A 22,680-nucleotide genomic window follows, 5' to 3' on the forward strand; every position below is an offset into this window, starting at 1 on the left:
TAATCAGTATATTAAGGCTTTTCAGCTTTACTGAAAACACTTTCTCTCAGAATACAACCCAAAGCTTTTACTTGTTAAAATCCATGTAGAGCAAAGAAAAATTACTAACTTGAGTGAAATTTAGTTTAATTAAGAACATAAGGACCACCAATTATTTCTGAAGTTATTCTTCAGAAAGATTTTTAAAACAACTAAAAAAAGTTCAGACATGATCACAGCATTACTTGTCTGACTGACACTCCATGTTCTTAAAATTCTTCCATTAAATACAAAATAACGTTTCATAACATTATGCTACAACATTTGGCTTTCCCATTGTATTAATTTGGTCAACTCCACTTTTCACTATTTACCCCATCTTCCAGTCCCATGTTTTTATCCCATATATTTACTGTCTTGCCACGTACATAGAAAATTTGACAAAGAAAGTATGTTGATTACTAGAGGTTTTTCTACTAGTAATATCTGAAACCTTCAGTAAATACTACACAAGACAGCCTTAGGGTCTTAAAAACAAATTTTAAGCCTGTACTATTAAGCAATATATAATCAACTCCATATTAGGAGTTTTTGTTTGTTTTGTGTGGAGTTTTGGGGGTTTGTGGGTTTTTTTTGACGTTTAGAGATGTGTTTTTCCTGCAATTTAGTCACTATGCTTAATTCCATTACACAAATAAAAAAGGTACAACCTGAAAGAGCCCCCATGCTGCATGATAAACCTAATTGAATATTTTCATATTAATATTAATAATTTCAATAGATGGTCGAATATCCTAGAAAGAACCATATTTAGTCATGTACCACCAGTTTCGTTAACACACCTAAGGAGATTAATCTACAATCTGAGTACTATAGAATTTAATGGCAAATCTTATTTCTTCTTAAGCAGCAACACATACTACAAATTTTAATAGAATTTAAAAAGCAATTGTATAACACACTTTGAATACTTCGAGAGGAAGTATCGCCCAGAACATCAGGATCTTCACTAAAGTGAGCTGCATTCCATTACTTGAAAGTAATGCAATTAGAACAAAGCCAGTTTACAAACAGTAATCATTATCTCTAGAGTTGAACATAAATACATGGAACTATGATGCTGGGTTTGGTCTCTCCAAAGAAAAGCCTATATGACGAAACACTACAATTTTCTTCTTCATTGTGCAACTGTATTCACACCAACACTTTATCATGCAGCAGTATGATAAAGCTAGTACAGCTATCAGCAAAATATGCAGCGGAGATATCGACTAGTTAGCTTATGGAGCTCACCGAGAAAGCAGAGCTTAGCCTGAACCAAGTAAACTTGCCCTAAATGCACCTACTTCTCACAGAGACTAGCACTCCACAACACTGAGCAAGGACCCATGGAGGCAAGCCTGCACAAACTTATTTGCATACGTTAACGTCCACAGTCATCTTAAATACACTCTTGAAGTTAACCTTGTGACTTTTTTAATGGAGTAAAATCGCACTGATCAGATGTCTTTTACATGCCTTTTCTACATGCATGCTGTAAGTCATTAACACCAGCACCAATCAAATAATGAGCATAGGCACAGTTGAAGACACAAGCAAAGAATATTTAGAAAGTAGCAATTACACATCAAAATAGTTAACAGAGGAATAACCAGCACCTAGAGCAAAATGTTAACGTCTCTATAAACTACAATTCAATACTACTTACTTTACATTTATCTCCAACTGAGTATTGCATGCCAGCAGCAATAGAAAAATCTTGTTTTTGCTGATCTGTAAATACATTAGCAGAGATATGCTGTCACTTAAAATATGCCGAGAGTTACTTTCTTAATGTAGTAAAACTGCAAACCAGAAGTTCAGGCCCTAAATCTGCACGCTGACCCATGTGAGGAAGACCACTGCCTAAACCCAAACTGCCATTTGCATCCCTGGTCTTCAAGAGGGCTTCACTTTATGCATCAGCTTGCAAAAGTTGAAGCTTTTAAGTATTTGGTTACTTACCCCATTTGGATTGGAGCCAAACATCATATTCAACATTTCTGTAAACTGATGGATTGAGTGATTTAAGAACCTTTTTCGGTAAGACCAACAAGGTGGGATTCCCATTGTTCTTAAGGTGCTGAACAGGAAACAGAACAAAGTGCTAAATGGTCAACTACACAAAGATACACAGTTTTCCACTTTTCAATCACAGTGCTCAAGCTTTAAACTGAAATACAAAGAAGGTGAAAATACATAAAGCATAAAGAGCTTTGAAAAAAATAATTCAATGGTGTTCTTTTAATCATACCAGAACAAAATTAAGAAATAAGCAGCATTAAAAAGGACACTATCCACATTTTGGCACATCAAAAGCAAATATTACTTTTCAAAGAAATCAGTAGTTTTTAAGATATTGCACGTTAGGAAAACTAGAAGCTCAAGATTCTCTCATGAATATTAAGCACTGAAAAATACAGCAAAATTATTAGGAAGAAAATAAATCTTAACATATAAATACCTTGTTGCCAGAGACAGACTTCAATCCATTCATATCACTAACTGTTGTAGCTTTACTTCTGCAAAAGGACAGAAGCAAGCTGTGGTAATACAGTATTAATAAGGCCTGGAGAGCAGGTAAGAAACACCTTGCAAGTGGATAAAAATACTGAAACTACCACTCTCTACATGTTTTTCCACAATAGGCATACCACAGAACATCTTCATCTCTTAAAATGAAAAAGCTAAGTCTAAAACAAGAACTACATTTCTGTATCATAGAAAGCTAAAAATAAGATTTTTGTTTCTAACTACAAGTTTTAAGAAGCCTAACTTGCATGTCCTGACTTAGCCATCACTTAAGGAAAAAAAAGAGGGGAGGGGGCAGGCAAGGGAAACAAAAAATTCCTCTAAAATTTTTGCAACTATGCAAGGAAAACATAGCAAAAGCAGACATAAAAAAAACCCCAAAAAACAAAACTCAAAACCAAAAGCCACTCCATTAGTTAATTGGCATCAGGCACTCCAATTTACTTTTTCTACACCTGACATTGCTGGAAAACTACTTTCCACAGAGAAAAAACAAGTATTTTTCCCTACAGCAGTTGTAGGCAACTGTCAGCATTAACTTCTCCCAAAACCAAAATAAACTATTACATTTAATAACAACATAACTGAAAAGTTCACATTTATAAAATGAGAAAGATCTTCTGGAAAACTAGGTAATGAAACAAGCTGAAGTCAACTTTAACACAAGCAAAAACTTTAAGACTTCATAAACACAGCAAAGTGTTCGTAATTTGGGTTAACTAGGTCAAAAGTCACACACACTAGCTCTTGCATCATAAGACATATGGTTTAAATCACAACCATTGAGTTCGATAGTCTCATGTGAGTATATGACCTTCATTTACAAAGGTGCTATGGAGGTTAGCAGTGTATTTTCTTATCAATCCCAAAGATACAGGGTAATGCTACTGCATATGAAGCCCAGGAAAGCTCCAAGAACAGAAAGGAATAAAGAAGGTTTCCACTCTCTGACATTTAACTACAATAATTGTTTCCCGAGGCAGAAATACTTTGTATTTTAATTGGAAATGTTCTCCAGTATTTTTTTTTCCAAACAAGAAAGGAAGCTAATCCCTTTCCCAGAACTTGGTTTTCTTTCTGTGGTGATTTCCATCATCTTCCTTTCTGTTGTTTTCAGCTTGAGATAAAAATCAGCTCCCGACGTCTCAAAGAATTTCTTCTGCCACATGCCACACAGACTACAGCAGAGCCCCCAGAAAGGCCTTTAATGACGTTCAGCGGGAAGAGGGGACATGATGCACTAATATAGCATAATCTCCATGGCTTCAATGGAATTTCACACAAGCCAGGGTTTTAAGAACAGCATTAAACAGAAGAAAAACTGCCGCTATGTAAATGCAAAAATGGCACTGTGAAAGACTTACTGTGCAAAAGGAATCAGTAGGTCAAAATCTCAAAGCTAGCTAGAGCATCCAGGTCCAGCAAAAGGAAAACCCACAAATATAATCACTTCATAAAGATCAAGGAACAAAATGGAGCAAGCTACATCTGTATTTCTCCATTAGCTACATCTCAAGCAGGCATTTCAGCCCCCAGATGTGGAAGCAACACGAGTTGGATTAGATTCCTGTAACTCTACTCAGTTGCAAGAGTGAGCCAAGTAGTTCTCCTGGAGTTTACCATGCCAGACTGGCAAGCTGACAGTTCTCCCAGGGGATTCTGCTATTTTAAACAGGAAGAGGAACATGTTGCAATGGCAATATTCCATTATGTAAAGAGACCCAAAGCTAGACTGCAGGAAAAACAGAGGAACCAGAACCCTGTCCTTAGGTACAGTGAAGATTACACATTTCATTCTTTCATAGTTCTAACCTTACCTCTTTGTGCTTCTTTTCTTAGTAATTTAGAAATGTTTTCAGCCCTAACTTAGATTCTACTACCCACCAGAAATTCAGAAAACTCATTTAACATGTACTGCCCACAGGCATCTTACATTAACTTTTAGATCCCGTTTACCTGTAGTTGTCATCTTCTGAATCTGAAGCAGATACTTCACTGCTACCATTACTCTCCTCTGTCACACCAACAGCACTAAGTTCTGCTATGATTTTCTTTACATCCGTATCAAATACTTTCTCATAAAGCAACTCGTACAGCAGAGCTGGGGAAGAGGAGAAGAATGTGGAAGGGCAAAATCAATTACAAGGTAAATTAGGTTTTATACCACCATTACAGACACATTTCAAATTACTTCAATCAAAGCAAGCACATTTTGATGTGTCAACTGAAACAGTGAAGGCATCAGAAGCAAAACCAGCTGCAGCTACTATGGCTTAATGGGTATGCATGAAACTACTAGAAATCAGGTCTCTTGACAGGCAAATTTGGCCTCTGCCTTGTAACTCTGCACACAGGCAGAGATTTCATGAAGAATTAGAATCCTTGTAGGGACTGTCACAGTGACCCACCAAACCTGAATAGGGCCTTTGGGCATTTCTGAAATCTAGTAAAGAAAACAATAATCCCTGAAGACAGGTATTTTTTGCACATGCAACCCCTGTAATTTCTGTGACAAGTTACACACACAAGGATAATTTTAACATAAACAGTTAGTTTGCTAACACAGACTGAAACACAAAATTAAAACCAGAATGCTGACCAAAGACAATGCAACAGATTATAAATTAGCACAGCAACATTTTCTGTTTACATTAGACCACCAAGATTCAAAGAGGCAGGTAAGTCTTCTCCTCTTGGTATATAATCTGCTTTGTCAAGAATCAGGACACAATAAGAAGTCATGCTTTGGCAAAATCATAGTTATTGACAATTCGAATGGAAAACTAGGCCACTAAAGAATGACTGTAATAAATTTTCATACAGAGCCTTTTCCTGAAACCTGATAGTGATCATTTTAAGATTTTTGGTAAAAACACGTGCTTTTAACTAACCAACATAATACTTACATTGGCACAAAGCAGCCTTTTCTGAATACTCTATGGGATAAACAATATCATAGTGGTTTCCATTTGAGAAGCACAGCAATACCTATTAAAAAAACCACACAGACACTTTAGGTTTTGCATCTCACTTGGTTTTTCATATGAGCACTACCTTTTAAACTCAATTTAATGTACCAATGCACTTTTTATCTCTCAGGATCTCAAAGTATCAATAAAATGATAAAAATGTTTAGCAGATGTCCTATAAACCAAAAAGAATTTGACCGAAAGTCAAGAAAAATTCAAGACAGGGGTAGCTATGTGAGTTAGCACTTCTAAATTGATTTCTACAGAATTTTTGATTACTGGGAAGATACACCACACCCCAAATATGGACCATCTGTGCTACATGTATTAACAGAATAGCTGCCTTAAATACGTACAAATGAAATTTTTAAAATTGAATTCTCAGAACATTTCATTGTGTATAAGACTCACATGAAACTACTTGCTGTTTATAGTCTTAATTGAGCCTTTCACAATAGCCGTAATTTATTTTTTTTTTTACCTTATCAGAAAAGCCATTTTCAGTTACATGTGAAGGAGAAGCATTTGGTTCCCGGTATATTATGAAATCTTTCCTATGAAAAAAGTAGCAGTTAAGAATTCACTTAAAAATTAGTATCAATAAAAATCAGAATAGTCAAGTCAAGTTCAAGGAACATACATAACCACAGAAAACACTTAGTGGAAAAGAATACTGAAAAAGATGAGTACAACTATCACTGGTCAAAAAAAAGGCTTACTTTTATGAAAGAATATACTAGAGTAACATGTGCTGGCACAACATGCACAGACCCAATGACAAGTAAAACAAACATGGCCGTCTAGAGCCTCCCCAGGCCTGGAGAAATTCATTATACTTTGCCACTTGGAAACCCACCAGAAGAAAGAGGAGGTCGGTTTTATGAACAGAGACAGGACACAGTGGTAAGTTTCCAGAAGGTGAGGAATGGCTTAGGCTACATCTGTACTAGCAGATTTATGACATGTGTGCGAGAACCCTTTTGGGCTGGGAGACCAGCTAACAGAACAGCCCACGTCTCTGCTCAGAAATTCTTCTTGCCTCCCAAATCAAGTTCTCGTGCTCACAGGGGTCCACAGGACATTTCTACTCCCAAAGGGTGACCCAGCTGCTACAGTGTGCTAAGGAGCATGCCGAAAGCCCAACAGACCATCAGCAGGCACCACCCGAGGATCAGATACTGTAATCGCGCTCCACCACCTCTGAAAACCATGCCCTCCACCCGTCTCAGTTTTTTCCTGTGTAGCGAGAACAATCATCTTCTGCATTTTAAAACGATAATACACTGCAAAAGAGACATTCAGAGGGCTCAATTTCCCTTTTTCTTTGGAGAAAAACTCCATGAAACGTGGAGTCTAACACCATGCTGTGTTCATTAGACTCAAATTGCTGGATTTAAAGTGGCAAAGAAGCCCTGCTAGTCCAAAAAAGCTTCCCGAGCATAATACAGAAGACAGGAGAGCGGGACAAGGTTAAGCAATCCAACTGTAGTCATTAGAGTATGATGCAGAATTTACAAATTTAGTAATGAATTCATCTCGCTTCTCAGGGATACCAGGGAAGTGATACACTAATGGACTCCGAGAAACTGAGAGAATGGCAACAAACTTTTTGGAAAGCTTGGAGCAAACCAGCAGATAGTGTGCCACTGTGGTGTTGGCAGACACTCATCATCAAAGGTATCAGTCTAGTAGAGTTTTTCAAAACAGGTTTACAAAATTTTTATTCCTGCAAACTAAATTTGGGTACCTCATCTCATTTAAGAGGATTAAAAATACCATAAATTAAGAGTTGAGCTACTACAGTTAAGCAAATTTGGAATTTACATTCCACACTTCCTAGTTCTTTTTTTAGCTTGTTAGATTAGAAAGCGTAAAAGTGGAACTGGATATGAAGTGACAAATACAGGAAAATCCATAACTGATACTGACATGACATGCTATTTGATTTTTTGTTTTCTAAAACCTGAAAGACTATCAATCTTTGCTACTTATTTGTCTGCTATAATCAGTCTGTCATGATCTTAAATTTAATTACTTTCTCTCTCTCTTTTATCCATAATCCTCCCTACAAATTCTTTGCTCAGCAACCTATCACTTCCTTCAACTTCTGCCTTGCTCACACAAGCAAAAGTTTTATTAGTCTTGCAAAATTATTAAGTATATTCACAGGTGCAGTTTCTGGATTAAAAAAAAAAAAAATCACAAAACAAAACTTTCTACAACAACTCAGAAAAAGTAATTCTGAGAGGAAAAGAATTTCATAGCTCAGAGGCTTACCCACTTAAAGGAGGCAAGGAAAATTTACTAGATAGCCAAATTATACTTGTGATAGATCTGAGGAGTGAAAATGACAACAAACCTATTCATACTGCATTTCTGTCCTGTGCTTGAAAAGTCTGAAACTCTCTCACTTCTCCCCTTGGCACAGAACAAGAAATTCATACTTCTGCTTGCCTTCAGTCTGACAGCATGCAGGAAGGGAAGCAGCTCTTTCCCCCTACCTCCATCACTATTTCTACTTTTCCCAGAGCCTCTAAATTGCCTTTTAATAGAGGCCAGTCTTCCCAAAACAAGTATGGCAGGAACAATTCTTGTGTGTTCACCTCTGCAGTGAAGTACTACCTATACTTGCAATTATGCCCCAAGACTCCTCTCGCTTCCAATGGAAATTTAAAAAATACTATTATCAACCAGGATTTGTCTCTGTATTTGCTTACCAGTCATGGTCCTGGATACCAATGTATCATGACTTCCAAATAAACTGCTGCTATTTCATGAACATACATTTCTCATGACCAGAAATACAACAGAAAAATCACAACCATCCAATTCCAACATAATCAGGCATGTAATTTTGTTGACTTAAATTGAGTTACACCCCTCCACACCGTGGCTCGATCTAACCCTCAGACTTCTCTCTAAGCCTCCAGCCAAAACATTACTCTGACTTTCAGTTCAGTGCTCTTCCTCCCATACAGCACATACAACTCCAAACTGTCCCATTAACCACATAAATGCAAAGATAGAATTTTATGCAATTTCCTGCACTTAGCACTAAGTACCTGAAAGTAATAACTAGTTTGTTTCTTATCAACTGTCTCATCAAGAGTCAAAGTATAAAGTCATGAATTTATAGTACACATTTTAAAGTACTACATTTTTATCTAGTTTACAAACAGCAGAAAGAGAAGATGCTGTACATTGCTCATTCCTTTGCACAGTCATTAGAAAGCAGTTATTAATCTTTCTTCACAAAGTAGTATGAAACAATATGCTGAATATTTACATATAGGATTATATTTAATAAAAACACATCAGCAAAACTGTTCATCACCAAGAGAAGTGTTTATCTATGCCCAATTACCAAAATGTTTCTTAAGCATAGCTCAAGTTATGGCCCTTGACAAACTCATACTATTTCATCTATGCTGATACAGTAGAAAGAAGAAAACTTACACAAGAAAGAGAGAGTAAGCTACAGCAGTACACCAGGTAGTCTTACATCAGTACATACAAGTTCATACAGGGGAGGTGAGAGAAGGGCTTTCTAGCATACAGCCTACAATACTCCTATCCCTAAGCTACATCAGAGCATTGGTACAGAGGTAATAAATAAATGGGTACAGCCCACAGCTTGGCAATAGCATTAGTGTTAAAGCCTTGGTGAGAAATAAGAAAAGCAATTTTAACAGACAAATTAGAATGTGAAAATTAACAAATTTATTTTAGTTGCACACGTGAGACGCACAACTTATTGCAAACCTGTATTCAAACTCCCTATTAAAAGTCATTTTCAAAGTTCACTGTTCTATTTTTATTTAATATCTTGACAGCTGCAATTTTCAAAGCATATTAGTTATTTTCTGGAGAACTACAGTATAACATACAATTCCATCTTTGCTATTCCACCTGATTCACTAAGAAAACAACGGATCTCAATAAAATGTAAAGGTTTTCTTACTTGTACATAAGAGAAAGGGCACTTATTTCTACTTGTCCAACCCATTCCTGTATTGAAAAAAAAAAATTAAGTTCAAACAAAGTCAAAATTATTATACTTCCTCCTGTGTAGATCAAGAGAAGCAAGAAATCATTGCCAAAACCAAATATATTAACACTGAGTCTGGAGTTCAGCTGAGACACTCTGATTGTATTTGAAGGTTTTTTTGAAATAACAGTAACTATTCCTGTAAAGTGGTTAAGGGGTACAAGCTAGGGGGATTTTTTCCCAAACTAGAAATGGATGTGTATGAAAACCAAGAGAACTAAAAACAATCACATAAATGCAGATCTACCACTGAAGAGTATGATTTTGAAAGGTGATACAGTGTTTTTTTTCTTTTGTTAAACAACCAGCACTCTAGCTTTTCAAAAGTGATTTTTGAAAAAAGTGAGCGTCAGATTTGCCAAGTGCTTTTAAAAATGTTACTCACTACCTTCAGAACTGTCTGGTTTTGTGGGTCTTTAGCTATAGATGAACTGGAAAAAGAACCTTGAGGCTTAACTCTCATGCGTAAAACAGAGATAACTTCCATACAAATATACTGATACATTCTTGTGAAGTGCTCCAACACGAAGGAGACAGACCACTTCCAAACAGCCAAAATAAACTTGTGATAGTTAGTTGCATTTCTCATGGAAGCAGCTGTATATCGGTACCTAAAGACCAAAAATCTGCCCTTCAAAGCTGTTAAACAGTGAAATGTCAGTAACACCATAACCCAGACTCATATCATAGAGAAGTTAAAACTTGTTTCTTCCATTACCAGCCTAACTATTGTAATGCGCTTCAGTATGACGCAATTAGATCTTCCTCCTTTTATTCTTAACCTTTTTTTGGTTCTTTTTAAAATTCTTAGTAAATTAAAAATGACTGAAATTAAGTTTGGGGTAGAAATTTGTAGCAGTTCAACTTTTTTAAATCATTTTTTAGAATTCTCATGACAATTTTCAAATATAGAATAACATAATACTAATTGATCATGTAAAAAAGCTACAATATGTTTTATTTTTAAAAAATTTTTAAACATTATTAGACATGTATGAAAAAGACATTTTCTATACACACAGTGCAGTGCTGTGAACCATTCACACTGATGTAGTTCAGTGCAGAGTAAGTTCTACTGGGAAACAGCAAGATTTACCATTTAGCATAGCATAAAACCTCAGGATCTGACTAACAAAGCTTCGCAATTAAAAATCCTGGAATAAAAAAAGCATAACAGAAGCAGAATAGGCTAACACCCACTTTTTTCCTCCTTCCACCATTCATTTTGGAAACAAATAAAGAACCATCTCATTAGCATTTCTAACTAGGGATGCTATAGGCATGGCAGGGGGAAAAAAAAAAAACAAAAAAAAAATAAAATCATGCTTTGACTTCTAGGCAGGGAAAATTTAATAAAATTTATGTACAAGTGCTTAAAAAAAGTTAACAAATTTTGCAATGTTGTACTCGATAGTCCTCTTTTTTCCCCCCTCAGCTTACACCAATGGTTAACTCTCTAATAAAAATACTTAAAATTAAATTAGGCAAAAAAAAAAAAAATTTTGCTTCAAATCAGTATCTTTATAAGAGTCCGTGGCTACTGTTCATAATATTCCTTACACGAGTAACTGTCTTTTCATCACCTAAACTTTTAGACCTTTGTTCAAGGCTGTCCTGAAGAAAAAGCTAGCCATGCTACGTTTCTTGGCATTTGTAGACGCTAGAAACATTTGGATACAGTTTTGAGGAATAATAGGTTTAAATCAAGACCAAAAAAAAATCCCCAAGTCATTTTACAATAAATGTATATATTCACATAATGCAAAGACCTCTTAAGCTCAGACAAAAACACCTGTGAGGAAAAAAAAAAAATCCAGTTATCCATCAAATTCAAGATTACTGCTTTCTATCATAAAACAAGTTTAACATACCTGTGGATTTTCCAAACTTTTTAAATACTCTTCAAATGGCCCCTCTATGAACTGTGTTTTTTTAAAAAAAAAGAATTAGTAATTAGTTACTTTTATCAGCACAGAATATAGAATCCCCAGTCTATGACCCACTGTACGAATAGGAATGTACCACCGGAAGTTTAAGACTATCCTGTCCTTACAATCTAAGTATAAAAAGTGATGTAGAGACAAGGGAAAAAATGGTCAAACATGTAGGTCTGCATTCCAGAAAATAACCACATAAACAGTTTTTGGAGTCTTCATACAATCCGAAACAAAACAAAAAAAAAACCCAAAAAGAAATCCAGCAGCCAAACGGGAAATCGGAAAGAAAGCAAAGATGCTGTCAAGTAGACATCTATGGGCAATTCATCCCAGGTGTGCACAGCAGATGCAGAGAGCAAAGGAGATCCGTAAGAGATACGGAGAGCAAAGGAGATCAGCAGAGCTGAAGTGAGGTACCTGAGGGAGTAGGAACACTAGGAAATGAGAACAGATATGAAACACCTCAACCTTGTACATGAAACACCTGTTCTGAAGCCTTACAATAAACTTTTTTTAAAAAAAAGAGACTTTTCAGAAGGACAGCAAAGATGGATAGAGGAGAGGTCATACCGCTTGGATCAAGTCTGAGGAAAAAAAGAACAGTAAGACTGGGAGTTTGGAGGAGAGAGACCAAGATGGTAAAACCAGCTAGGGTTGACAAAGCAGTTACCGGGCTGAGAAGACACCAGAATCAGGGAGAGGAAACAACACACATTTAGAGTCAAGAAGGGTCATGGTATTTCCAAAAACCACACAACATAAAACAGAAGTAGAGAAGCAGATACTGGAGTGAGTGGGGTAATTCTGGAAAGAAATTGATTAAAAAGCCAACAGTGAAAAAATAAAATAAAGTAAGAAGGGAGAAAGATCTATGAGTTGGTAAGTCCTCAGATGGACTGGAAACAAACAGCCCTGGCAAATGAAAATAGTCAAGTCAGAGCTGCATTCTCCCAGAGAGATTCACTGTATTTTCTGGCATTCATTCTTGACAACTTCCACATTAACGGTGATCAGTCCCATTTGAGCACAGGGCACTTGGTCAGAAACTACAGACTCTTATTTCCTTCTCTTCCCTGTGCCAATGTGCATCTAAAACAGCTTTTTTATTTTGGGTCATTTAGAACAGAAAAAGAGAGCTGAGTAATAATCCTCTAGTAACAAATGCTTACACATACTCCTGTTCTGGCTATCCTGGAACTTGGTTAAAGGGTATATACACTAGAACACATACAAACACAAACAGGAGCCATTCTTTATTATTGTTCTTTTAAAAGAAGGAAGGAAAAAAAAAAGGATCTCCTAATGTTAATACTGACAACATTGGCCAAATATAGATCAGTATCAGAATATTTTATGTCCACGGTTGATGAAGGAGAACTTTGTTACAGACGTTTAGAAAAAAAACTACAGTGGCAACTCACAATAAACTGTAGACCCTGAAACAAACGTCACTAAATCTCACCAGCCAAATCCCTTACATATGGTAAAAGCAGTTAAATAGCACAGTAAGAACATTTTATGACCTTTATCAATATAGGCATGACTAAAATAAAATCCAGATTTTGATAGCTCCACTACAGACTATTAAAGTTTAAGAAAGTTTGTTTTGGTTTTTAATAAGCATTAAAAACTCTTCCTACTCCCACATCCCTTCAGTCCAAGCAGTATAGAGGTCTTTCTCCAGCCTTATGAAAATTAGTTACCAACACACATGCCAATTAATTTAAAAAGCGCTCACTTGAAAAAACATCAGCTAGTATATAGAGATGATGAATACTGTCACAAACAGCAGAACATACCTTCAAAAAATGGAAGGAATAAAGTAACATTTTTTTAAATGCTCACAAAGAAAACAAAAATACTCACTGCTTCAAATTTCTCCCTATTTTTCCGGAGATAGTCTACACAAGCCATCCTAACATCAATATGCCGAGACTGAGAGTGTAACACCTACAAAGGGAGAAAGAGAAGAAAGTGACAGTGGTTCTCAGCGAGTTTTGATGACAGGCCACAAATAATTAATGACTGCTGTCTAAATACAGGCTTGGAAATACTCTAGTTTCATTTTTAAGAACATAGAAAATGCACATTCATTCAGTAACATCTTTATGCAGGTGAAACCTCTTTTACTTAATCAAAAATTAAGTAACTACAGAATTTAGTAAATCTGTGAATTCAAACATTCCATTGTAAGAGGATTTACTGAGCAAAATGAATAGCATTTGTTGTCATTCTTTAACTGACTCCTTTGTAAAGGATTTCAGTTAAATGAAGAAGTAAGTTACCGCAGAAGTGGATGAAGAAATCAGCTACCCACATCCACTCATTCAAATGAAATCCAGCCAAATCTAAGCGAGTGCAGGTTTACTTTCTATTGACTTCAAGAGGTGTAGGTCTGTTGCCCATAACTGATTAGGAAGCCAGGAATTCAGATCCCAGTATGACACCTGCATTCTACCTCCTGTTCAAATCTCTACTGGAAAAATAGTACTTTCATCGTAGGCTCAGAGCTATCTCTAATGTGACTTTGTCTGCATCCTCATAACGATGTAGGGCAGTTCCAGTCACTTTAACTTGCAGACTCTCTTGCAATCCTTACACACTACCCTCAGTTTAAAACATTTCCAAATCCAGATCAGTGTAGAAGCATGAAGAGTACAGAAATTAGGCCAAATTTGTGGGTAAACACCTACTAACTCTGAATTAAAGACCTTCCCTTCAATAAAATAAGAAGGGGACGTTAAAAATTTAATTAATAGTTGAAAAAAACTTCTATATGCACAGAAGTGTGGGAGAAACCTTCTATATATGTTAAAAACATCAGATTATCAGTGTATATTCATTGATTATTCCCTTGAAATAAAAAAACCCACTCACTTCAAATCAATAGCGTTTGCTTGCCTGAACTTATAGATTCAGTGGGAAAGTTTTTGTTTTTTTTTTTTTTTAAAGAGTGAACTGTGTAAAATTAGCACAGGAATCTGGGCTCCCACAATCAGAAGCACCAGAGCTCCCACTGCTGTTTGTTTGTATTTAAGACAAGATGACGCTGTCACTTTTTTCCTTTAACAGTAACACTGAAATGGGGGAGGGGAATTCAACAGGAAGAACTGAAAGTAAATTACTCACTTTCTCTAATTTTATAGTGAACTAATTAACAAAACTAAGAACAAGGCTTTTCAGCTCTTTCCGCTAAATTCCGTTTCCTCAATAGTCTTGTACAAAGCAGTTGTACCCAAATGTTGAAATCAGGCTGAGAAAAGCTGAGGAGGCAGTGGAAGTTACCTGTTTTGACCAATTTCTTGATGACAGAAGGCAACTGTACACACAGAACTTCCCCCTCTCACCTCGGATGATAGAAACTTTTCCCCCCCCCCTCGCTGGCACCTGGCCACGCAACCTTAACCTGTATTTAACTGCATTTTCACACTGATTGTCCCCCCACTAATGGGATCCACTTCCCATGCTTTCACGCGCAGTAGCTCTGTTGAGGTATGCGGTTACCTGCTCAGCCACAGCCCTGAAGAGACAAGATCCATCCTTGGCAACCCTCTTTCTGTACAAGCCCTGAGATCGCAAGTAGCCGTCCATGGAAGCGTCCCCAGGGGCGCCCACGCCGCCGCCTTGATGCCTCTGCTCCCCGCCGTCGGGTTTACACGCCGCCTCCATGTTTTTACCGCCTGACGCTGGTGGAGAATGGCTGCACCCCTCCTAGCCCCACATGGCAGGGTGAGCCCGCCGCGCACCTCCGGGGAACGGCGGCGGGGGGAGGCGAGCGCCGGCCCCCCCCGGTAGCAGCAGCAGGAGGAGGAAAAGCAGCCGGTCTCCCGTTAGCAACTCGCATGTGGATTGAAATCGCGGGGAGAAAACCGTCAAGTTTTACTCCGCGGTCTGGACTTCCAGCTCTCTAAACGCCGCGGTGCTCAGGCGTCCGGAAAGGGCCGGGCAGCAGCTCCCGGGCAGCGGCGCTCCGAGCCGCGCTTCTCCCTCGGGGCGGCGATTCCCGGCGGCTTCCGCCGGCCTGCGGGGCGCAAAACAAAAGGGAAAGGACATGTGCGACCGCCGCCGGGCACCCGAGCGGAAAACAAGAAACGAAAAAAAAAAAAAAAAAAAAGCAGCAGCGTAACCTGGCGTTTATTTTCACTTTCAGCCCGGGCGCTTCTGGGAGCGGTAGTCCTGGAGGAGGAGGAGGAAGAAGCGGGAACCACCCCCGGCGCGGCCGCAGCGGCCCGGGGCGGGGGGGTGACACCCGTTTTCGGGGTCTTGCCCCTTAGCCCCGCACCCAGTCTGCCTCAGTTCACTCCGCTGCAGCTTTTTAGTTTTATAACTAACAGCGGGATGTCCGACACCTAATCCCTAGATACACGGGGTTTGTGGTTTTAGTCTGGGTTTTGTTTGCTTTGGGGTTCCCCCCCTCCCCCCCCCCCCAACAGATTAGATTGTAAAATTATTTTTTAAATCCATCCACCTGCAGGAAAGAGATGGAAATAAAACTGGGATAGTAAAAAGAGGCTTAAATTAAAAGGGATGAAACCCCATAGCCACTCAATACTTTGAATATACTACTTTTTCTGTATACCACTCTTAATGGTAAGAAGCAACAAACGTTTTTACTACAACTGCATGACTAAATTTTGCTTGGCATTGTAAACAGGCTTTAGAAGATCTTGGTGCACAAAACATGACAAGAGGAAGTTTTCCCAACTAGTAAGGCTTTTTTTACTGTAATTGTGTGACTTACCCAGGAGGAAGAGCTACAAAGCTCTCAGTAGCACTAGTGATAAGTAAAATGCTACTGGTTACTTAGTTTAAATGAACAAATTTAGATGTAAGAAAGAGAGGTGAAGACAGAAGGAATGAACACCCCAATTTTTACTTTCAGCCCATAGTAATAAGCCCAGGCAGGGTAGTAACTTGAGCCAAGATCTGTATACAATAATAACTGACCAAGTAAGCAGAAGTTACAGGGGAGGCTGAGTCTAGTGCTCTAGCAGCTCTAGAATGAGCTCAAACATTAAAAAAAAAAAAAAAAAGGCAGGATCAAACCCCAGGTTTGCCAGAAAGGAGTTGGTGTACTGGAAGCAAAAGCAAATTCCCAGTGATCTGTGTAGACGAGGAGAACAGAAACTGAGAGAAGTGAAAGTAAAGTTCTAACAGCATTTGGAAAAGGGGAAACATAACCCCCATTTTTAAAAAGGGAAAAAAGGAAGACCCGGGGAACTACAGGCCAGTCAGTCTCGCCTCTGTGCCCAGTAAGATCATGGAGCGGATCCTCCTGGAAACTGTACTAGGGCACATGGAAAATAAGGAGGTGATTGGTGACAGCCAACATGGCTTCATGAAGGGCAAATCATGCCTGAAGAATTTGGTGGCCCTGTGACAGGGTTACAGTGCTGGTGGATAAGGAATGAGTGACTGATGTCATCTACCTGGACTTGTGCAAAGCATCTGACACTGTCCCACACAACATCTTTGTCTCTAAATTGGAGAGATGTGGATTTGACGGATGGACCCCTCGGTGGATAAGGAATTGGCTGGATGGTCACACTCAAAGAGTTGTGGTCAACAGCTCAATGTCCAAGTGGAGAGCAGTGAGGAGTGACGTTCCTCAGGGGTCGGGGTTGGAACTGGCGCTGTTTAACATCTTTGTTGGCAACACGGACAGTGGGATCGAGTGCACCCTCAGCGAGTTTGCTGACAACACCAAGCTGTGCGGTGTGGGGACACGCTGGAGGGAAGGGATGTGCCATCCAGAGGGACCTGGACAGGCACGAGAGGTGGGCCTGTGCAAACCTCATGGAGTTCAACAAGGCCACGTGCAAGGTCCTGCCCATGGTTTGGGGCAATCCCAAGCACAAATGCAGGCTGGGCAAAGAGTGGATTGAGAGCAGCCCTGAGGAGAAGGACTTGGGGGTATTAGCGGATGGAAAACTGACTGTGAGCCAGCAATGTGTGCTCACAGACCAGAAAGCCAACCGTGTCCTGGGCTGCATCAAGAGAAGTGTGGCCCCTCAAGGGAGGGGATTCTCCCCCTCCGCTCTCGTGAGACTCCACCTGTAGTGCTGTGTCCAGCCCTGGGGGCACCAACATCAGAAGGACACAGACCTGCTCAAGCAGGTCTAGAGGAGGCAACAAAGAAGATTGGGGGGCTGGAGCACCTCCCCTGTGAGGACAGGCTGAGAGAGTTGGGGGTGTTCAGCCTGGAGAAGAGAAGGCTCCAGGGAGACCTTACAGCAGCCTCCCAGTACTGAAAGGGGCTACAGGAAAGGTGGGGAGGGACTCTTTATCACAGAGTGCAGGGACAGGATGAGGGGTAACAGTTTTAAACTGAAAGCGGGCAGATTTGGATTAGATAAAAGGAAGAAATTCATCCCTGTGAGGGTGGTGAGGCCCTGGCACAGGTTTCCCAGAGAAGCTGTGGCTGCCCCCTCCCTGGCAGTGTTCAAGGCCAGGTTGGACGGGGCTTTGAGCAACCTGGGGTAGTGGAAGGTGTCCCTGCTTGTGGCAAGGGGGTGGGACTAGAATGGTCTTTAAGGTCCCTTCCAACCCAAACCATTCTATGACCTGAACCTCTAAGACAGAGAGCTGGTTAAGCAGCGTGGGGATGTTTAAGAAAAGGAGCATGATGTAAAAATATTAGCAAGGAGCTGGAGGGAAGGCTCAAACTTCTCACCAGAAGATGGGAAAGGCTATCTAACAAAACTGAACCATAAACAGTTGATGACACTGACTCAGATACCATATTCACTTAAGAAACTCAGACTAGAAGAGTCCTGCATGCTAGAGGTGCTTCTTCTGTAGATAAAAGCAATTTGGCAAGACACTTTTAAGACCTATCAAACTAGTATCCAGTTAAGAGTTTCTTAGGAATATTCCATTTTTCCTCACCCTATTTGTCACTGTTAGAGACAGAACTATCCTCCAACATGTTTACAAATTTGTCTTCTCTCATATTTGAGCCTTTTGTCATTGTGATTCTAAAGGCTGGTTAGAGGAAGGGCAAATGCCTTTCGTCACATCTGCTCAACTCAAGAACATCTGTACACACAAGGTCATCTAGTATGTGACAGAATGTAAATGTAGTTCTGATGAAGGGAATACACTGAGAAAATTAAATAATTGAAGTCATATAGTGGTCAGTTGCTTAAAAGCCTGCTCTTTTTGCAACTGACTCCTTAAGTCGATCAAGCAATGGTGACCCACAGATTAGTTTTTCCAAATACTGCTACTCAAGAAGCAATCTGTTTCTAAAAAGGTGAAGTTCTCGCTGAAGGTATCTAGCCTGTACACGCACAGTTTCTAAGGCAGAAGGAGAAATGCATCCACCAAAAGACACCTGAAATACCTCAACATTAAATGCTCTATCAAGATAAGAATGGCCAAATTATAACTCATGAGTTATTACAGATGTTCTAATTAGCAAGCAGCTTTATTAAAACTTTCAGCCAGCACTTCTACCACAAGCAGCAGCTCCAGCCACTAGTTCCTCCTCTGCACCAAACTCTATTGCCCACACAAACACTTCTGCTGCCTGTACACTGAATCAGCTCAGAAAGCTGACTCAAGCTAAAAAACAAACAAAAAATCACCCCAACTTTTATTTTTAAACCAAGATTAGTTTTGTGATTCAGTTCACGGCCTGCCTGTGCCAACACCTGGGCCGGCAGAGGGGAGGGGGGGGCAGCGCGGCGGGCGGGGGCTGCCTGTACTCATCCAACCGCAGCCTTGGCGGGAGGAGGCCAGCTCTCACCCAGCCTCTCGACTGTCCTTTCTCGCTTCAGGCAGCGCCGGTTCACCAGAAGCCTCCTCCCAGCCCGCAAACCTGGCCTGCGCGACTCGGCCCAGGCCAGGGCCGCGCACCGGGGCAGGGGCGGCCCCTCGGCCTGCAGCCCGGCGGAGGAACGGGCCCCACGAGGGGCCCTGCCTGCGCGGCGGCCCTCCCGCCGGGGGCACACGGGCCGCCGGGGCTGCGGGGCCGGACTCCCCGCCTGGAGAGGCCACGGCGCGGCGGGGCCCGCACCCTCCCCTCAGCCGCTGACTGGCACTTACCGGCGGAGGGGCGGGCGGCCCCCTCCTTCTCCTCTCCTCCTCCCCCCGAGCGACGGCGGCAGCAGCGACGCCCCCTCCTCGCCTCGTCGCGGCCCCGGCACTTCAATCTCCCGCGGCGGCCGCTCCGCTCGCGTCGCTCCCCGATGATGCGGCCGCTGCCAGCCCCGTCCCGGTCTCGCCCTCCCGCTTCGCCGCCCTCTCATCACTCTTCGGCGCCCCCCCTCCGCCCGCTATTGGTTTGTCCCACCGGCCACACCTGTGCAGGCTGCTGCGGCTCGTACCATTTGCCGCACGGGGGAGGGAGGAAGGAGGCGGCAGGGGAGAATACGCAGGTGCTGGAAGATGGAGGGTTTCGCGGGGTGTGTGTGTGTGGGGGGGCTGTTTTTCCGGGCTTCGTCGCTGGGCGGCTTTAAGGAGCCGCGTGGTGCTGAGGCGAGCGGCGATGTCCTCATGTCGCCACCCGCGGGGACACGCAGTGGTACCGCCGGGGAACGTCTCCCTCCCCCCAGCCGGCAGGTCCCCGCGCTCGCGGCCACCAATGGCGGGAGGGGGGTGAGGGTCTCTGCCCGCCCTCACACCCCCTGCCTAATGGCACCGCTGCCTTCAGCAGCAGTTTAGCCTAGTTGTAAGCACACACCCCCCAGCCCCGGCTGTGGGATGCAACGGAAAACGTTTTTAAGAGTTTTTCTGACAGGTATTTTTTGTAATGAGTTAACAGCCCGGAAGAACAAGTGTGGGACAGGAGAGAGGGGGGATCCAGCAATCGCTGCCCAGAGGAAAAATTGTTAAAACTCTGCCCTCGGTATATGCGTGCTGTTACAGTGACTGTGTGTTTTCATATCGCATTGCTCTTTCTCAGAAATGCTATAACGGATGTGAAGAAATACATAAAATGTCTGTAACTCAGTGGTGGGAAGGTTGCGAGAAGATAAAGCAAGTGCGTAGCAAATTAAAATTTGATTTTTTTTTCCTAATAAAATGCTTATTCAGTGTAGGAAGTCATCACTCAAACGCACGACCAAGCCAAAGTGTTTAAGGGGACCTAATAAAAAATTAAACAAATACTTCAAGCTAGCTAGCGTAAATATTAATAACGGTGATAAAGCCTGATGCTTAAGGGGACACAGTAAAAAAAAAAAATAGAAGCGTAGTCTGGTTAGAAAAAAAAGTATTTTTAGGTTGCCCATTTGCTTAGTAGTCCATTACGAGATTTTGGCTTTGAATTGACCATTTTTGGTTGAAATAGAATATGAGGTTATATAAACTATTAGGCTTATCTGGTAAGGTGCAATTCAGTTTCCCTATTCTGTGCATATTAAATCGAAGCTGGCATGTGAACAGTACTTTTGAAGACAGTAGGCTAAAACGCAATCCTGTGGAAGTCATTTATCCCTATATGTTCTTAGGTTTCCAAAGTTAACAGCACCGTACACATTTAAGCTGGTAGTGCCTCCGTGTGCCTGCGTTTGTGCCAGACAGTGAAGCGCGTTGAGAAAACTGACCCAGCTGACAGCCAGGCGTTCCCCTACGTTATTTTTCAGTGAGATCAGGTCTGCAAACCATTTTGTTGTGCACTTGCTGCACAAACACTGACACAAGAGAAGGAGAAGGTAGGAAAGAGAAAATAGATGAAGAGGAGATGAGAGGTTTTGGTTTTGGTATAGTGCCAGGTCAGATCTTTGTCAAACTTCAACCTGAGACATCAAGGATGTTAAGATTTAGAGTTGTCCCAGACCCCTTGTACCAAATCTGAACAGCCTGTTCAAAGTCTTTATTTAATTCTTCCATGGTAAAATGCGTTCCCCATCAGATGCGTGCATTCTGACAAGTAACGATTACTTGGGTTTGGAGTATTTTGTGAAAGTTTACAGTTTCTTACCCAGGTTGTGTTCCTACTGACATCTACAAAACAGTTACACCCCTTATGCAGAAGCTTTAAAAAATACGTATACAAAATAATTGAACAGTAACAGATGCTGTTACCTGTTGAAAGGAAAGAATAAACCTTTCCAGACATCAGAGGTACCATAAATAGTTCAGTCCAACGTTTAATTGAGTCAGTAGGAAGATTTCTGTTGCCATTTGTGGGTGATGGATCAGGCTTAAACACAGAAGGGTAAGAGCATCTTCAACATGAACCATTTTATTTATGGATCTCTGTGTGTAGACCAACTTGGTTTTAATTCTGCTGATGAAGAATAGACCTGGATTTCATGTCGGTGTCACAGAATAGCAGTGCAATCATAGCAAAATATAGTAATGGTTGCATTACTCCTGCATTCTATTTATAGCTGACTACATCTCTGTGCTTATGCACACATCAAAGATCATATACTCCCAGGATCTACATTCCTTCATTACACATCAGGGAACTTCAGAAATGCAGTCTACTCAAGTTTGAAAATATTATTCTTCAAAAATGTAGTAATCATGTAACATTTTGCCTTCTGGAGAGTTTTGATCAAGGCTAGAAAACCCAGGCTGATATTTTAAGAGCTTTCCTTCCATGCGGATTTAATACCGCATCAGATTCGAGGGGGAACTTCTGCCCTTGAGGAATGCTTCTTTATAAAATGTCTTGAAGATGTTGGTCTGAAGGCATAAGTTTGTGTAGTCAAGAAATATTGAGAGGTGAGGCAAGAAGAGTCACTTAAAAGGTTTTGGAAGTCATGAGTGGTTGTGTTCCAAGCATAGCTCATCTTGGAGCAGCAGAAATACGGATTCCTGGTTTCCCACAGTTTTGTTTCTTCTGTCTTTACATCACCTACACCCCCGTCTTGCTACACCATCAGCATGAGCTTCCTGTTGTGTTCCCCTATTTCTAGATGCCACGCACATTGCTCTGGCACCCCATTAGACTTTGAGCTCTCTCACGTGCACTGTAACATCTTCCTCTTCCCTCCATGCTCCCAAAGTCCTGAACAAGAGGTAGCAGGTGTCGAGCCTGATTCTGAAATATGCTGTGGTTTTGTGCTGAGGGGCTTGGCGTGTTAGCCAGCCAGGAGGCCAAACAGGACAGGTAGCTTCAGTGGTCAACAGCGATGGTAATTTGGGTCTTTCTCCTTGTCTCGGATACTGATTTTCATGATACTTACAGAATCTTGTCATCACAGTCTTCTGTTCCTCT

General features: G+C 40.9%; 1 protein-coding gene across 6 annotated transcripts in view; it reads right to left on the minus strand.

The window, feature by feature from the left end:
• The window catches only part of OTUD4 (OTU deubiquitinase 4), a 35,946-nt gene extending 16,118 nt beyond the window's left edge, over nt 1–19,828 (minus strand). For 2 of the 6 annotated variants that reach the window (XM_074867400.1, XM_074867395.1), the window contains exons 1-11: nt 19,554–19,825; nt 15,009–15,525; nt 13,371–13,454; nt 11,439–11,489; nt 9,481–9,527; nt 6,001–6,073; nt 5,457–5,538; nt 4,507–4,651; nt 2,483–2,540; nt 1,984–2,101; nt 1,688–1,752 (exon numbers count right to left, since the gene is read on the minus strand). In XM_074867400.1, coding sequence (XP_074723501.1) covers nt 1,688–1,752; nt 1,984–2,101; nt 2,483–2,540; nt 4,507–4,651; nt 5,457–5,538; nt 6,001–6,073; nt 9,481–9,527; nt 11,439–11,489; nt 13,371–13,454; nt 15,009–15,173 — 888 coding nt within the window. In that variant the 5' untranslated portion in view covers nt 15,174–15,525; nt 19,554–19,825. Of the gene's footprint in view, nt 1–1,687; nt 1,753–1,983; nt 2,102–2,482; nt 2,541–4,506; nt 4,652–5,456; nt 5,539–6,000; nt 6,074–9,480; nt 9,528–11,438; nt 11,490–13,370; nt 13,455–15,008; nt 15,654–19,553 lie in introns of those variants that run through there. The other 4 variants (XM_074867397.1, XM_074867401.1, XM_074867399.1 and 1 more) reach the window with 4 other exon arrangements.
• Nucleotides 19,829–22,680: the final 2,852 nt, after the last annotated feature.

The sequence above is a fragment of the Strix uralensis genome, chromosome 4 (assembly GCF_047716275.1).
Source record: "Strix uralensis isolate ZFMK-TIS-50842 chromosome 4, bStrUra1, whole genome shotgun sequence".
In the NCBI taxonomy this organism is placed as follows: Eukaryota; Metazoa; Chordata; class Aves; order Strigiformes; family Strigidae; genus Strix; species Strix uralensis.